Below are 18,177 nucleotides of genomic sequence, written 5' to 3'. Positions count from 1 at the left end.
ATACTATGATCACTATTCCCAAGCGGTCCTGCAATAGTTATCTCCTGGACCAGATCCTGTGCTCCACTTAGTAATAAATCAAGTATTGCCTGTCCCTGGTGGGTTCCTATACTAGCTTCTTCAAGAAGCAGTCATTTAAGACATCAAGAAACTGTATTCTGCATGTCATCCTGAGGTGACATTCACCCAGTCAATATGGGGATAACTGAAATCCCCTATTATTATTGAATTTTTAATTTTGATAGCCTCTCTCATATCCCTTAACATTTCAAAGTCACTATCGCTGTCCTGGTCAGGTGGTCGATAATGCTATATTCCAGTTAGAGAATGGAATTACTATCCATAGTGATTCTGTGGAACATTTTGATTCATTTAAGATTTTTACTTCATTTGATTCTACATTATCTTTCGCATACAGCACCCCTCCGCCACCCTCACGGCCTATTTTGTCCTTCCGATATATTTTAAATCATGGTTTGATTGTGTCGCACTGATTAACCTCATTCCATGAGGTTTCTGTGGTGCCTATTAGGTCAAGCTCCTCCTTTAATACAAGGTACTCTAGTTCACCCACCTTATTAGTTAGACTTCTAGCGTTTGTGTAGAAGCACTTCAAAAAATTGCCACCGTTTGTCTGCCTTGTCTGCCCTTCCTTGATGTATTAGTTTTTTTTTATATGTGAGTGTGTCCTGCGTGATCTGGTGCATATTAGATCACCTCCCTGCCTCTCTTTCTGACTAAAACCTAGAGAATTACTATTGATGGATTCTCCTCTAAGAGAAGTCTCCGTCCGATCCATGTGCTCCTCTGCACCAATCGGCTTTCCCCCATCTCTTAGTTTAAAAACTGCTCTAGGACCTTTTTAATGTTTCGTGCCAGCAGTCTGGATCCACCTTGGTTTAGGTGGAGCCCATCCTTCCTGCACAGGCTCCCCCCATCCCAAAAGTGTCCCCAGTTCCTAATAAAACTAAACCCCTCCTCCCTACACCATCGTCTTATCCACGCATTGAGGCTCTGAAGTTCTGCCTGCCTACCTGGCCCTGCGCATGGAACAGGAAGTATTTCTCAGAATGCCACCATAGAGGTCCTGGATTTCAGAGTCTTTCCTAGCAGCCTAAATTTGGTCTTTGGGACGTCTCTCCTACCCCTTCCTACGTCACTGGTACCTCCATGTACCACAACCACTGGCTCCTCCCCAGCACGACACATAGAGCTATCTAGATGCCTCGAGAGATCCGCAACAGGCAGGCAAGTCACCATACAGTTCTCCTGGTCATCACAAACCCAACTATCTATGTTTTTAATGATCAAATCACCCACTACTAACACTTTTCTCTTCCTAACAACTGGGGTTCCCTCCCACAGAGAGGTATCCACAGAGTGAGAGGATGCCATAACATCCTCTGGAAGGAGGGTCCTAACTATGGGATGACTTCCCTCTGCTTTCATTGGCTGCCCTCTTCCCCTGAGCCTTTCATCCTCCTTAACAGCACTGAAGCTGCCAGACTGGAGGTGAGATGGTACTACAGTGTCCTGGAAAGCCTCATCCACAAATCTCTGTGCCTCCCTTAGCTCTTCCAGTTCATCCAGCCTGGCTTCCAAAGCCAAAGGATCTCGTTGCACTGGGTGCACACATATGTCACCCGCCCACAGGAAAGATAATCACACATGTTACTCTCAATGCAATAACCAGGATAGCCCCCACTCTGGTGCAGAGCTTCTGCCTGCATTTTCACCTCAGAATAAATTTGGTTATGCACGGGACTTTTATTTAAACGTTTGGGATAAAATTTTATAAAGGTTTATGTCTGAAAGTGGTCAGAAGTAACTAGCGCTCTCTAAGTGCCCCCTCCAAACTCCTCTTTCAAAACTCCCTCCTGTTAGCAAATGCCTTGGTTGCTTACTAGCAGGGTTTTTAAAGCTCTGTCCTTCCTGATAGTCCCTCCCTCTGGCTACGGCTACTCCCTTTGCTTTGGCAGACTGAGCTCTTCAGACACGGGCATTTCTTTTTTTGAGACATATTATGGAAGTTGAACGCTGCTGAAAGCCTGTTGAGCCTTTGCAATTGAGTGTGTAAAAAATGACCCAGTCCCTTTCCCGCCTTCTGTGGGGTCTGTCGTGAGTTGACTTGATCACTGGATCCGCCCTGCTTCCAAACCCAACTCTCCAAGCAAAAAGAAAGACTCCAGTATATCTTAGAGTACTAATACTGTTGCCTTTATTATTGCACATTTTAGTCAAAGATTTTTAAAAAGCCCTAAACCTTGACTAATTACATTATTTTACGCATTCTGTCCAGGAGCACCATTTCAGATTTTTGTGGAGGGGAAGTTGACCTGTGCACGCTATTATCGGGTTTTTTTTGAGGTGAGGAGGCAAGCCAATGCATGGGGGGTGGGAGGAGCAGACCAAGGACAGAGGCTCAGTACAAACCAAGCAGAAAAATGGGGGCGGGGGAACCAACCCTGTCCAGTCTCCGTCTCAAATCCAGGAGCTACTAAGGCCCTTGAAAAATCTATTTTTGGTAGAAAAAATTAGCCAAGCTTATTTCTAGTCTATGTCTAAGATCAATTTGGTCATGGTTGATGTTCTGGAGTTCAGTTTCTCACACCTTGGCTGCGTCTACACGTGCACGCTACTTCGAAGTAGCGGCAGTAACTTCGAAATAGCGCCCGTCACGTCTACACGTGTTGGGCGCTATTTCGAAGTTGAAATCGACGTTAGGCAGCGAGACGTCGAAGTCGCTAACCCCATGAGCGGATGGGAATAGCGCCCTACTTCGACGTTCAACATCGAAGTAGGGACGTGTAGACGATCCGCGTCCCGCAACATCGAAATAGCGGGGTCCTCCATGGCGGCCATCAGCTGGGGGGTTGAGAGATACTCTCTCTCCAGCCCTTGCGGGGCTCTGTGGTCACCGTGGGCAGCAGCCCTTAGCCCAGGGCTTCTGGCTGCTGCTGCTGCAGCTGGGGGTCCGTGCTGCATATACAGGGTCTGCAACTAGTTGTTGGCTCTGTGTATCTTGCACTGTTTAATGAAAGTGTGTCTGGGAGGGGCCCTTTAAGGGAGCGACTTGCTGTTGAGTCCACCCCGTGACCCTGTCTGCAGCTGTGCCTGGCTCCCTTATTTCGATGTGTGCTACTTTGGCGTGTAGACGTTCCCTCGCTGTGCCTATTTCGATGTTGGGCTGAGCAACGTCGAAGTTGAACATCGACGTTGCCAGCCCTGGAGGACGTGTAGACGTTATTCATCGAAATAGCCTATTTCGATGTCGCAACATCGAAATAAGCTATTTCGAAGTTGGGTGCACGTGTAGACGTAGCCCTAGAGAAACACTTGAAATCTGTGGTCAGCAGTTGACTCCTGTACTCCTCAGTATTGCAAGGAGTAAGGGAGGTCGATGGGAGAGCTTCTTCCATCAACCTCCCTCTGTGAAGACTTCCAGATAAGTCAATTGCAGATAAGTCTTTGTAGCTACTTAATTGCCATAGCAGGAATTGTGGATCCACAATCGACTTACCTGCCTAGTCTAGAACAGGCCTGACAGGAGCACTGTATCTAATTCCTACATAAAAGAATATTATATCCACTCCCTCTAATAGTAACATATGCTGACATCTTGTAGCAAGTCACTTAAGGTACATTAATTAGCCTTAAAAATGTAATGTAAAGTCTTACTTTGTTATTACCTCTGTGGAGAATGCGAGATACACGCATACAGTCAGGACTCCTGGACGCTATCTCAGCTCTTGGGGGGGGAAACGGGGGCTGATGGTTGTACAGCAGGGAGTAGATACATCTGGGTTCTATATAAGAATAGAATAGACACACGGGGTCAAACCAATGATCCATCTGACTCAGAATCCTGTCTTCCAACAATGGCCAATGCCAGGTGACTGAGTAGTGCAGAGAGAGAGAGACTAACTCAGAGCAACCAGCAGGAACACTGTATACTAGGTCACTCAGGCTTCATCCACACAACAGGCTTATTTCAATATAGGTTTGATTCTTGAAGAAATTCCATTATCAGCAAATTTGAACTATGCCACCCCCACACGTGTGCTCTCTCTCTCTCTCTCTCTCTCTCTCTAACATACACACACACAAAGAGTTTAAGTGCATGGGGAGAAAGAGACACGTTATTTTACCTGGTTTAGCTTTCTGCATGTGAGTTGTCCCATTGAGTCACTGTGGTAAAATTTAAATATGCGTTTAAGAGCTTTGCTGCATCCAAGTCTTACAATGGTAGCTCTTGTTGTAACTGCTAGAAAAATATAAATCAGGAGAACTAAATCGTTTTGTTCAAAAGTGTATAATTTCTCCTGGTGTCTTGCTATTTGATTTAGCCTCTAGTGTAATCATTTGAATGTTCTATAGCCTGCCCTTTTCAAAGTTTTGCCACCCTTCTAAAAGAAAGAGTGTAGAACAAAAATGAAGCAAACATAATTTCGCGGGTTAAACTGCAGCTAAATTGCCCAATTATCAACAACCAGCAATCTTTCCTTAGGGTGCAATGAGCTGAAATAGCAGGTATGTGCGGCAAAATGAAAACACTGGAGCAAAACCACAAACTGGATCATTTTCCCCCTTCACGAAGCACAGAATTGCAAGGGGAAAACCACTGTTTTGGTCTAACGTTTGGCTGTTTGATGTAGATGATCGTTAATTTCAGCAGGTAAATTTTAACCGTTTTGTTGTTGGGTGAGAACTATAATTTGGGAACCACAGTGATCTCTGCGCCCTTCCCAGCAGCAGGCTCCTTCTCAGTGTTACAGCTGTGGATGCTGCCCCATTCTGCAGCCTCCAAGTATACATCAACCTATCTTAGCAAGAGACTTCCGGTGCTCAGTGGAAGTAAATGAGCAGCACGTTGGTCTTCAAGTCACTAGTGCTCAAAGGCCAGGCGAGCCATCCTGTCTGTGGGATGATGTGGGGCGGCCATCCCAGGTCCTGCACCTGTCCTATGGCTGGGAGGAGGGAGGATTACCTGGAGTAGGGTTTGGTGTGGTCGGCAGCTACAGCAGGGAGTCTCCCCCTGCTCCCCGCCCCCACATTCGCCATTCAGCAGACGCCACAGCTTGTTCTGCTCCACCTCGGCACCCACTGAGCCCCGCTTCTCTGTGGCTGTGGGAAGCTGCCTCCGCTCCCAGCTGCCTGTGGACAAGCGGGGCACAGCGGGCCAGGAGGGCGCAGCAAAGCGGAACAAGTTGCTGCTTGTGCTGCATGGTGAGTGCGGGGGTGGGGGTGGGGCCGAGGGGAGGTGACCCCCTGCTGCTGCTGCTGCTGCTGCTGCCGCCACCATCCACTCTACGCCTTGTGCCAGGTAATCCCTGGTCAGGCTGGTCAGGGAGGTGGGCAGGGTGGGGTGAGGGGGAAAGGGTGGGGCCTGTGGCACCAGCGGGTTAGGGTCCGTACACCTGAGGCACTGGGGGGGTGGCCCTGAAGGTCAGTGTTCCAACATTCTTTCACCCTCCCTGCTTTGCTTTCCTGTCCCTTTCCTTCAGTCGTTCCCAAATGTTTTGGCATCACACACCCCTTTTGATTTCTGAGAAACCCTCACCCCCCCCCGCCTCTTCTTTAACATCGTCCAACCCCCTTTTAACAAAAAATTCAATTTGTAATTTGAAACAAACACCAAAATTGATATAAAATTATTATTTAAAATTATAAACAACACAAACAGTTGTTCTTGGCTCTTTGTGTGTGCTGGGTGCAGTCCCAGCTGGCCAGCTGCCTGAGCCCTGTGCCAGCCGCCAGAGCTGCCCACGCCAGCTGCCTGCTTGCCTGAGACCTGCACTGCCAGAGCCACCAGCCTGAGCCGCCCAAGCCCCCCACAGCTGGGGCCAGCCGCCTGCCCAAGCCCCATGCTGCCAGGGACAGCTGCCTGCCCACCAGCTGTCCAGCCTAGCTGCAGACCAGCCATCTTAGCCTCCCACCCAAGTCCCACTCTGCTGGGGCCAACCACCCAAACCCCACGTTGCTGGGGCCAGCCACCCACCTGCCAGCCCAAGCCATCCAAGCCCTACGCTGCTGGGGCCAGCTGCCTGACCCCTCGCTACTGGGGCCAACCACCAGCCCGAACCTCCCAAGCCCTGTGCTGCTGGTGCCAGCTGCCTGCCTGAGCCGCCCAAGTCCCACGCTGCCGGGGCCAGCCACCCACACACCAGCCCAAGCTGCCCGAGCCCTGCATTGCTGGGGCCAGCCGCCTGCCCACAAGCCTGAGTTGCCTGAGCCCCATGCTGCTGAAGCCAGCCTCCCACCTGCCAGCTGCCCAAGCCCCATGGTGCGGGGGCCACCACCAGCCTGAGCCACCTGAGCCCTGCGATGCTGGGGCCAGCTGCCCAAGCCCCACAAGCCCTGTGAGCCACCCATCCAAGCCCCTCCTCTCCCACAAAGCCAGGCACCACCATCCCCCCACTCTTACCCCATCCCCATCACCCGTGCCAGGCACCCCCAGCCCCCCATCTAACCCCCTCCTACTCCTCCACTCCACAACCCACACTCACTCACCTTTGCATGCGGGTCTTTGCCAGCTGCCTGCTCTTTATAGCGGCTGTGCTGGGTCACCCAGGTGAAATGGCAGGACTGAGAGCTGGAAGCAAAGGCCAGATCTTTCTTGGATATGGAGAATGATGTGCGGGGGCTGGATCACCTCGTGCCCACCCTGGAATTTCTTCACGCCCCCCCGGAGGACATGCCTCACCCCAGTTTGGGAAACCATGTTTTAGTTGTTCCTCCTGATCCTGCTCACTCTTGCAACCCTGAAAGAGCCACAGGCTGCCTGCCATTCCTTATGTGATCAAAGTGATGACAGTGTTAGTTGGAGCATATGGAGCACAGTGAGGAGAAAACCATAGCTTGCCAAGTCCACGACTGAATGTGTTTCCTGTATGTCTTGAGCGGTGCTGTGATATTGATCTAGCAGCTGGCTCGTCCTGCATAAACACAGGTCTCACTCTATGTCTCCCCTTTGTCCTCTGCCAAGGGACAAAAGTTGCATTCACCCTACATGGAAGTCAAGTCTCCTTGTTTCTTCCTGTTTCTCTTGGGGCGTGATTGAGACATTCTGAACAACCCCCAACAGGTGACTTTTTGGTCCCAGTTCTTTTACAATAGCTTTTCAGCCATCTCTTTCTGTATTTGAGATGTTCACAGGGAACAGTGAGATTTCTCAAGGCAGTGGTAGAACTCTTATCTTGTTGTTTTAGGAAACGTGCCCTGGAAGTAAGTAGTGACTGAAAGGCCCTGTTAGATGTACTCTATCACCATTCCAAGACAGGCAGGAGACCACAAAAATGTCTAATGCATACAGGTATTTTCAGGTGAACATCAGAGATTTTGCCATCCATCTTCCTGAGGATTTGTGATGCTGTCTGGAGTGGGTCGTGAACATGCGTGCCAATCTCAGGGCCTATTGGTACAAGCCGGGGCACAAACCTCCAGATTGGTTGTGTTTTATAATTAGCTATCACCAGTCAGGTGTGACTTCTTAAAGGCTGTAACAGCCTTGAGATGACGCCTCTGACAGTCCCATTGTACACTCCATGGCAAGCTGCTTTTTTGAAAGATGGGCACAGACATTAAAAGTCACAACTTGGTGAAGTAAGGAAACAGATTGGCAGAGCCAGACGTGTATTTATTTATTCCATCCATGGATGGAAAATAATTAGAGGGAACCCTGCAGGTACCTTCCTTTTTTGGTTTTTTTTTGTCGTCCCTCCTCCACCCTCTTCTTCCTCCTGTGTAAACCTTGTATATTGTTTTTCCACTCCAAATCTATCTGAAGAAGTGGGTTTTACCCATGGACGGTCATGACCTAATAAATTTGTTAGTTTCTAAGGTGCTCCAGGATTGCTTGTTTTTGTGAATATTCATGGTAACTGTGCCCAGTCCCAAAGGACCAGTCTTTTGCTACAGGTCAGTGGCGCCTTAGATCTCACACCAAAGGTAATGCTTGTAACCAATTCTATAATAAACTAACTGAAAATGTATTGACTAGGAAAAAGTGAGAATTATCTTCAAGCTTAAATTGGCTAAACAGTCACACACAAATGACTTGCTACTTAGGTTTCAAAGGGTAGTAGAAGCTGCTGTAATCTGCAAGCTCTGGGTGTCTTTTAGGGCCAATCTAAAGAGCCTGGGGCTCTCTTGCTTATGCTTAGAAATATTGTTCCCTCCAAATTCCAAGTAGCACAATACTTTCTGACAAGAAATTTTTATTCTCTTCCCCCAGAGTTCAAACGGTGATGGGATGACGGTTTATGCATGTCTTCTCTTCATGAGCGTGGTGGGTGGGACTAACCAACAGTCTTTTGTTCGCTGATATTCCACAATGTTTCATCTGAGATCTCTAGGCTTCCTCTTATTGGGCAGGAGATAGCACCCCTTGTGGTAAACTAGTGTTTCACACCTGGTAATGCTGCTCTCCTGAGTGAGATTGTTTCCAGTTTCATAGCAATCACTTCTACAGTTACAAACCAACCACTTACATGTTACCTTACAACATGGGGTACAGATATTATAAGTGAAATTAATGCACGCAACAAGAAGTCCTGTGGCACCCTATAGACCAGCAGATTTTTTTGGAGCATAAGCTTTCGTGGGCAAAGACCCACTTCGTCAGATGCATGCAGTAACTCACAAGCATTATATGCAGTCCAAACACTTATCTCTCCATAAATGTACTCAACTTTAAGCAATACTTACACACGGGTGAACCCGATTATTTTCCAGATATGCATTTGTCATTGATAGTATTCAGTGAGGCCTAGGAGCCTTGGTATGACTTCACACCTGGTCTGCCAGCTTCTCTTGAAAAATCCCAGCTGAAATTGTTTGGAAAAGAAAGGAGTATTCCATGTACATGCCACCCTTATAAGAGTTTGCTTTGTAAAATCCAGCTATCTGCACCTATCCCCATCTCAGTGCCCACACCCCAGAGGTTAAAACATACAAAGTAACACAGCCGCATATATCTGTATACGCAACAGCCAGCATGGATTAGTAAAGAACATATCATGCCAGACCAATCTGATAGCTTTTTTGACAGGATAACAAGTCTTGTGGATAAGGGAGAAGTGGTGGATATGGTATACGTAGACTTTAGTAAGGCATTTGACATGGTCTTGCATGATCTTCTTATCAATAAACTAAGCAAATACAACTTAGATGGGGCCAGTATAAGGTGGGTGCATAACTGGCTGGATAACTGTTCTCAGAGAGTAGTTATTAATGGTTCACAGTCGTGCTGGAAGGGCATAACAAGTGGGGTTCTGCAGGGATCTGTTTTGGGGCCAGTTCTATTCAATATCTTCATCAAGTATTTAGATATTAGCATAGAGAGTACGCTTACTAAGTTTGCAGCTGATAGCGAGCTGGGAGGGGTTGCAACTGCTTTGAAGAAGAGGCTCATAATTCAGAATGATCTAGACAAACTGGAGAAATAGTGTGAGGTAAACAGGATGAAGTTTAATAAGGACAAATGCAAAGTACTCCACTTAGGAAGAAACAATCAGCTTCTTACCTACAGAATGGGAAACGGCTGTCTAGGAAGGAGTACTGTGGAAAGGGAGTTAGGGGTCATAGTGGACAACAAGCTAAATATGAGTCAATAGTGTGATGCTGTTGCCAAAAAAGCAAACATGATTCTGGGATGTATTAACAGGAGTGTTTTGAGCACAACATGAGAAGTCATTCTTCTGCTCTACTCTGCACTCATTAGGCCTCAGTTGAAGTATTGTGTTCAGTTCTGAGCACCACATTTCAAGAAAGATGTGGAGAAATTGGAAAAGGTCCAGAATGATTAAAGGTCTAGAGAACATGAGCTATGAGGGAAGACTTAAAGAACTGGGCTTGCTTAGTTTAGGAAAGAGAAGATTTAGAGGGGACGTGATAGTGGTTTTCAAGTACCTCGAAGAGGATTACAAGGAGGAAAGAGAAAAATTGTTCTCCTTGGCTTCTGAGGATAGGACAAGGAGCAGTGGGCTGAAACTGCAGCAAGAGAGGTTTAGATTAGACATTATGAAAAACTTCCTACTTGTCAGGGTGCCTAAACACTAGAATAAGTTACCTAGGGAGGCTGTGGAATCTCCATCACTGGAGATATTTAAGAGCAGGTTAGATAGACACCTATTGGGGATGGTCTAGATGGTGTTTGGTCCTGCCAAGAGGGCAGGGAACTGGACTTGATAACCTCTTGAGGTCCCCTCCAGTTCTAGTGTTCTATGATTATATTATATTATATTATATTATATAAAACCAACTTCCCACTTTCTCCTCGAGAGCCTGAGGACATAGAGATGCGGTTTGACCTGGGGGGACTGCATTCTGCTTGTCTGAGTTCCACTTGAGTTTCCCATTGATTACAGGATTCTCTTACACTCCTGTGTACTCTTCTGTGATGTTGCTGTGCATTGTTATCTAGCTGCAGGTTCTCTCTCTGACGTGGCAAACAAGGTCATTTGGGTGAGAAGGTAGATTGGAAAGAATTTGGGATGTCTTAGGAAGTAAGGGGCAACGTCGATGTTATAAACAGCTGTCAGTCGGTAAGCAGACATACTGGAATATGGCCTATGCATTGGAGCCTGGGCAGGTAAACTCTTACTTTTGACTCTGCACCAGCCGGATTTGCCATAGAATCATAGAACACTAGAACTGGAAGGGACCATGAGGGGTCACCGAATCCAGTCCCATGCCCTCACAGCAGGATCAGGCACCATCTAGACCATGGTGCAGGGGAACAGAAGGATCTCCACACCAGCTCCACAGTAGAACTCAGACCTTTTCAGTGTTCGGGTACCACCACTGCAAGGATTCTGCTCTCACAGAGGTGCCACAGGATGGTACCAACCCCCATGGAGTAGCCACAAAATTTGGAGCTAGCCAGTTGCTAAGCCTGGCTGCCATCCCAGGTCTGGATTAAGATATATGTGAAGGGACTGTTGGCCCCTGACTAAAACTCAGTGGGAGTTTTTGGCTGGTTAGCTCCCGGTTTTAAAAGGGAAGGGAAGACTCTGTGAGAAATCAGGATGCTGAGATGGACAACCTCCAGGAACAATGGGGAGAGACCGGCTCCCAGGTCGGCCTGATTATCAGGCAGGGCACTGAGGGAGTGAGGAGCCGGGGAGAGTCCCATCCGCCGCATCTGCTAAATTTCCTCGGTCAACATGTGCCTGAGCTGAGCTGGGAGCAAAGCCATGCCGGCCAAAGAGAGCCAGAGACACCGCCCAGCCACAGATCCATGCTGGGGAAAGAGCTGTAGCCACAGACCCTGAGACATAGCCCAGCAGCAGAGCCATGCTGGGGGCAGAGCTGCAGGCAGAGATCCTGAGATGCAGCACAGAGAGCAGATCCACCCTGGGAGTGGGGCTGCATCCAAAGAGCCAGAGAAGGAGCCTAGAAGCTGGAGACAGTACAGCAGAGAAAAGAGCTGGGGCTGAAGCTGGGTGCTGTCAGCTGCAAGGTAGAGCAGGGGGGATCTGGGTAGAGGCCCAGAGCAGGGGGACTTGGCAGCATCCTTGCAGCACACTCAGGCCTTAAGAAGGAGGCCTGGGACCTACAAGGACCAATTTGTGACTCGCCCTCGTATTCCAGATACACTTTTTGAGGTTTCGGTGCCTTAGAGTGGAGTAATATGTTTTCAGTTAAATTTTCCATTTTTTTCTTATTCTCTTTTTTTAAACTGTCTTTTGCTTAATAAAGTGTGTTCACTTTGAACTGTGTGTAGTCATCAGTGAGTCCAGGAAGCTTATTCAGTGTGAAGAGAGAACCCTGGAGCGGGGACACCCTAAGCCCCTGCCCTAGGTAATTACCACAAGGTTGGGGGTTGAGCCCCAAGGAATCCTGGGCCCAGCCTTGTTGGGTCACACAGACTCTGTCACACAGGAGAGTGGAAGTGGAGCCCTCTGGGTCAGGGAGGCCTCTTGTTAAAGAAGAAGGGAGCAGGGATTCAGATCCTTTTGCTGACCCATTTCACCAAGGTACTGTGTAAGCCAGGTGTAACAGTTTCAGCCCATGGCATGCACCCCCTCTGGGGCTCGTCGCAGGCTCGAGGGCCTAGTAGATTGGGAAAGTCCGGGTACCTGGCCAAAGGCAGACTTGACTGCAGCCCTTCAGGTTGGTCAGAGCGGCTGGCCGGTGGCTCTTGCCGGTGTGGGGGTCTGGGCCCTCCGACTCTGACTCACAAGAGCCCGGTCAGAGGCCTCTGCTCCACTCAGAAGCTAGCCTTTTGGTGGGCCTCAGACCCCATCCCTGGTACATCTGGTCTCAGATGTTGCTCTCTGGGGGTGGGGCACAGGTGTTCTGGGCCCCCCCACCCAGGTCTGGGAGGCCTCCTCAGCCTCTGAATCCAGGGAAGGCCATTACACCTTGCCACCCCAGGGAAGTTCCCCACCCTAGTGGGACTGTTCTCCTGCTTATACATAGGCTGTTGGGGCTCACGCATAGGGCCCCAGATCCTCAAGTCGTCTGATTGTGTCAGAGTCACAGCTCTCAATTTTTTTTAAAACAGTGTCCAGGCCTCAGGACTGTAAAGAAAACCCTGAAAATATGCAACAAGTTTAACAGTGCCGTGGTGTCTGCCTGAGCCCTGCAGACAGTCCTGCAGAAGTGAGACCGGACCATTCATCTGCATAGGTTCGGAACGCCAGTAGCTGCTGCTCTGGGACTGCTGCCAACCCCAACCGACAATAGGGTGTGCCCAGAACGTGAGTGGCAGGGCCGTGGCCCAACCCTCCCATCCTGCTCCACCGCTGTTGCTGGTGTCAGAGCTGGAGGTGACCAGCGTCCAACCTCACCTTTCGGGAAGGCAGACAGAACACTTTCTGTCATCCCTGCTGCTCCGGAGGGAAAGATGGCTTCTGTTGTTGCCACTGTAGTGCAGAAGAGAGCCTCATGCTTCTGTCTTTGCCTGTGTGAGAGGGAAGGGCCCCCTGTCTGTTACTCCCATTCAAAATGTGCCGTGAATACTGAGCTGCAGAGGGCATGTGTCATGGTGTGCCTCAAAGCCCCAATAAAATGGGTAGGTGACCTGTGGTGGGAGAGCAAACATCTCCTTGTTCCCCAGGTGGGAAGCTTTTCCCTGACAGGTATTGCTCCTGCTTCCGCTCTGCGTTCCGTTTCCGAGTTGGTGGTGATCCCAGGCTGCCTGCTTTGCTTTAAACTCCTCTGCACCATAGAGGGAATCTCCCTACTCTGCTGCTGAGGGGTGATAGCTCTGTGCCTGCAGTGCCTCCCGCCTCCCAGGGCATAAGGGACGGGGCTTCCTGGACTCCGTCCCCTGAGCAGGAAAGGGTTGAGGATGGAGAATGGCCACATGTGCGTATGCGCCTTCACCTCAAGTGGGCTTTCAGTTGAATTGTTCATCTGTGTGTAGTACCCAGAGGCACTGAGACCTCATCTGGGGTGAGTGAAGTCTCTACTCTACAGCCTCAGCTGAGGGTTAGGTGGCCTCTAGCTCCTGTGGTAGAGTGCAGGGCTTTAGACCCTATGCTCACAGGTTCTATCCCTGGGGCCAGCAACCCAGGTATGGCAGCATTCCATGTGGACTCAAACAGAGCAACCCAACATCCCCGTTTAGCCCACTGAGTATGTCTCCTAATTAGTGGGCATGCGGAGGGGCTGCGGAACCAAGTGGGTAGTTTTGCAGAGCAATTTAAAACTTTGTTATTATTTGCAAGCGGTTCTGATGAGGGCAGAGAACGATTTGTGCAGTTCTTTCCAAAGGGGCGTGCGAAAGTTCCAGAGCTGAGTTATTCACCCTGGGGCCAGATGCTCCGCTGCAGAGAGACTCCAAAGCTGCCTGAAAAGAAAAGAAAAGAAAACAAAGAAAAATATGGACCCTTCTGATTCGCAGCTGCTGAAGAAACCAGCCCCACAGCCTTTCACCCTCTGTGGACTTGGCAGGCAGCGGGCTGCTGCTCCACTGCTCTCCTATTTTCAGTGCCAGCAACCTCTGCTTGAACTGTCAAGTGCAGTTTTCTCCAGCACTGAAAACCGTGATTTGCCAACCAAGCAAGCTCAGAGCCATTATAGACTGTGAAGGGGAAGGATTTAAATATTTTGGCTTCCTTTGCTCCTTGAAGGGGTTGTAGGCAAACCATATCCTCTAACTCAGAGGCATGAAAACTGGGGGATGGGCCCCCTCGGGGAAGGTGTGGGGAAGGGCATGGCATGTCATAAGGAGGAGAGGGAGCACAATTAGCTGCTGGTTCTCAAGCTTATCCATCTCATTAAAAAGGTTGAAATATGTTAGTGTTTTTATGTGTGTTTATTCACATTTCTGTACTGATTAATAACATTTTTACATTCTACATACTTGTTTCTTTAAACATGCCAAAACATGGTTTTTCTTTTTTCATATGAACTTAGCCAAAACGTCTGTCGGTTTGGATTACATTGTCTGGGTTTGGGGGCCCTGCTAATTGCAGGGGTGAAAAGTGGGGCCTGACATAAAAAGTTTGTTCACCCCTGCTCTGACAGTTTCCCTGCTTGGGTGAGTTCAGTTTAGGAGGACAGAACTCTGACAGGAGCGCTGCACCTCAGGTCAACAGAGAACATCAGGAACGCCTCTGAAATCCAACAGAATCCACTCTGATGACACTTTTCACTTTTTAAGGCCTCCCTTCGCTAGCAGCATAAAACACTCCTGCTCTTTCATTATGCAAACAGGGAATAAAGGCCCAGTCTTTTGCAGATCACAAGTATATAATGTTGCCCTGCTTGTTTTGTGCAGTTTAAGACAATGTGCCCTCTCTTGTAGTGGACCTATCCAAAACTGCTTGCATTTTTGTCTTTGGGGAAATGGTTCAGTAGACAGTGGCATTTTTGCAAGGTGAAATTTCACACCGTTTTATAAATGCTGGGTTTTTTAGAAGCACTCTTTTCAAAAAAGCAACTCAAGCCCTGCTTTTTATCATGACAGACGTGTATAACTACGATAGGGAAAGGGATGGAGGTTGGCAGTTTGTATCTTCATAGATTCTCCAATTTTGCTTCTGGTGTGAAAATTTCTAACAGGCAGGCTCTGCAGCTCTGTCCCTTCCAGCAAAGTGGCAGCAGGCTGGGGAAGGAGGAGGGGTATACAGTCAGGCACAAATGTCTTTATTCACCAAGGTTTGGAAATGTCACCTACAGTTCTTTAAGAAATGCATGTAGATGATCCCTTTACACATGTGTAACTCCACTGAAATCAGGGAGGTTCTGTGCAACTACAAGGTCCTGCGTGCCTGTCTGTGTTTCTTTGTGGAATGAGGCCAACATTCCTCCATTTTAGTAGTGGCCAATGCAGTTTTAGTTGTTAGCTCCCTGTTCAAGTGGTTGGAAGTGACCAGGCTCAAAACCCATGAACCGCACAGGTACTCCAGCATAGAAAGATATAGTCTTTTTGGTTTACTGACTGCGCTGAGTTAGTAACAGGCTATGGAGGCCTAGGAATCAACCCACAAGCTAGAAGTCAGACCAATGCTGCATTTTTGGCTCAACACATCCATTCCCAACTACTTATGGAGAAAAAATGTTCCAGGGCTTTTATATTCCCTTGGCAATAATAATAATAACAATAATAATAATAATAATTAATAATAATAGCCCAGGTGCCATGTTGAGTTTGATACTGTGTAGATAAATCTGTACTGTAAATAGCTCTAAGAGAGCCCACAATGCTTATGCCCATTCTGATTAGCCATCCTATAGATGGGGTTCTGTGGATCTAGATCATGTAATGACCTGTGCCTTTTTTCAAATGGCCATACTGAGCATTTCACTCATTGCAATAGTGCTGAGAAGCACCAGTCAAGACAAGGTCTCGGTGCATTAAGCACTTAAATAAATGCATAAAATGATTTGGCCACTGCCCTGAGGTGTTTGCAGCCTTCCGGTGCCTTACATTAGCATTATATTTAATTAAGAGAACAAGGAAGTTTCTATATGCTCGGACACCAAAGTCATGAGCACCTATAGCAGTGGTGTCCAATAGAAATTAAAGGATTGCCACAGCCCCGCTCCCCTCAAAATAAATGCTCCCCCCACCCCACAAACCGCATCTCCTCACCAGAGTCACCACCACCACAGGAGCCGTAGGGCTGGGGGTGGAGCCATGCCGGGGTTGCAGGAGGAGCTGCCATCGCTACCCACCTGTTTCACCAAGTGGTGGGGCAAGTGGAGAGAGGGTGCTCCACGTGGCATTTCACCACACCATGGTGGCCAATGTGCCACATGTGGTGACCGACACGTATATTGAACACTGCGGCCCGAGATAGATAAGACAGCACCAGTTTCTAGCTATCTAACTACACTGAGGGAAGGGAAGGAGGTTGGGAGTTTGTATCTTCATAGATTCTCCAATTTTGCCTCTGGTGTGAAAATAGGAAGGCTTTGGGTGAAGGTGCATAAATATAATTTGCTTACCAGAGGAATTAAACCAATAGGTTGATATAGGGGGTAAAATATGTGGCACCATGTACTGACTTTGGTTACTTTTGCTTTTAGTTCCCTTTTACTGCTGCAGAGAGAAAGAGCTTATAAAGTGATGGCGAAAACAATCCTCTCTTCTTCAATAAATCCTTGTTTCCTTATTTGTTTGTTCTTCATAGGTACTTGTGAAATTGGCTGGGCTTACTACTGCACCGGAGGAGGGGCAGCTGCTGCTATGTTAATCTGCACTTGGTTGGCCTGCTTTTCTGGCAAGAAACAGAAACAGTACCCTTACTGAGGCTGGCAGCCTGAGCGTCCAGTTCAGAGAATGAATGTGCTTCGAGAGGCCGAAGTGGCCCACAGATTTCTTCTTCTGAATAAAGTGCTTTAGCTCCTAACTGCAGAACAGTCAGTATGAAATGAGAGTGAACGTGGTCTAGGATGTGAGGTGACACGGTGAACTGCGGGGAGGGTGGGGAGTCAGGAAAAGTTGGACCAAACGCTGCAAAATCTCTGGAGGGATGGGCTGTTCTTGCTTCACAAACTATATTTCTGGTCTGTTTGGGAAGAATATGATGTTACGAGCAAGGAGTGCTCCTCTTGGGTAATTTGTGAAGATCTGGGGGCACCAATGAATTGAAAAGGTGGTGAAAATAATATTTTGTGTAGGGTGTGTTCTTCCAAAGTTTCTCTTCAGCACAACACTCCTGAAAGTGTGCATGCACACACATATAGACACACATATATAGACCATGGCACAGAACAAATAAAATGCAACATTCTTGCTGCATTTTTTTAATTCATTTGTTGGTTTAACATTCAATATAATACCACTTTTTAAACTACACCTGAAACCTAACAAATGGACGAATAAGCCACTTTACCAGTATTTTGTATGCTCTCTATAGTCTTTCCCCCAAAACATTTATTCACTGTTTATGCAATCCTATAGATTTTTATTTAGCTTCTGTGTTTTCTCCATTATTACAAAATTTCAGCATTTTACTCAGCATATGTAGGAGCTTTGCTTATAGTACTCTTATGAAGGACAGTAAATGGCCATCCTTCAGACCATAGAGAATTCCATTTATGGTACTGTAAGATAGGGTTGGTTAAAAAAGATTGATGGGAAATGTCTTCCAGATATAGATATTTGTCATTGTTGTGTTTAACTCATTGTCGTTGTATTGTGCTGTATCATGTTTATTATTTCAATATTCATTTTTGTAAAAAATATATATATATAAATGTGCTCTTATGTTTGTATGTGAAAATCTCTGTAAATAAATTTTTCTCTGCTCAGTGATGGAAATGCATTGTAGTGTCTTTGGATGACGCAGTTCATTTTTTAGATCTCCATAAAAATGTCTTGCAAATAATCATATCCTCTTGGTCCTCTTGGGTACATTCTGCCCCTAACGTGCACACAATTTAACTCCCAGAATGAACTTTCACAGTTATATAACACCTTTCCTTCAAAAGGAGCATTAACCTAGCAGATCGACGTACTCTTTCAGCGGGAAGACACTGGCTGCTGATCACATCTGACAGCAGATAGCTCTCCACGCCTAGTCCCAACCTACCCATCATGGTGATGGAGAACTGTTATGATGCCTTGGCAACAAGAGCTAAGGAATCACATCTTAAGGTGGATGAGGAAAAACCATATACCCCCAAGGCTGGGAGGGCTGCAGCCACCTCTCCCTTGAGGAATGTGGGGTAGTGGTGATTGGAGACTCTCTTCTCAGGGGGATGGAAGCACCTGTC

General features: G+C 47.6%; 1 protein-coding gene across 1 annotated transcript in view; it reads left to right on the top strand.

Moving 5' to 3' along the window:
- Positions 1–17,716, top strand: part of LHFPL6 (LHFPL tetraspan subfamily member 6) — a 238,490-nt gene extending 220,774 nt beyond the window's left edge. Inside the window, exon 4 of the mRNA XM_074982559.1 lies at positions 16,590–17,716. Coding sequence (XP_074838660.1) covers positions 16,590–16,708 — 119 coding nt within the window. The 3' untranslated portion in view covers positions 16,709–17,716. The remainder of the gene's footprint in view (positions 1–16,589) is intronic.
- Positions 17,717–18,177: the final 461 nt, after the last annotated feature.

This window comes from Carettochelys insculpta, chromosome 1 (assembly GCF_033958435.1).
Source record: "Carettochelys insculpta isolate YL-2023 chromosome 1, ASM3395843v1, whole genome shotgun sequence".
Taxonomy (NCBI): domain Eukaryota; kingdom Metazoa; phylum Chordata; order Testudines; family Carettochelyidae; genus Carettochelys; species Carettochelys insculpta.
Note: the sequence above shows the minus strand (reverse complement) of the source record. Positions and strands in the feature narration are given on the sequence as shown.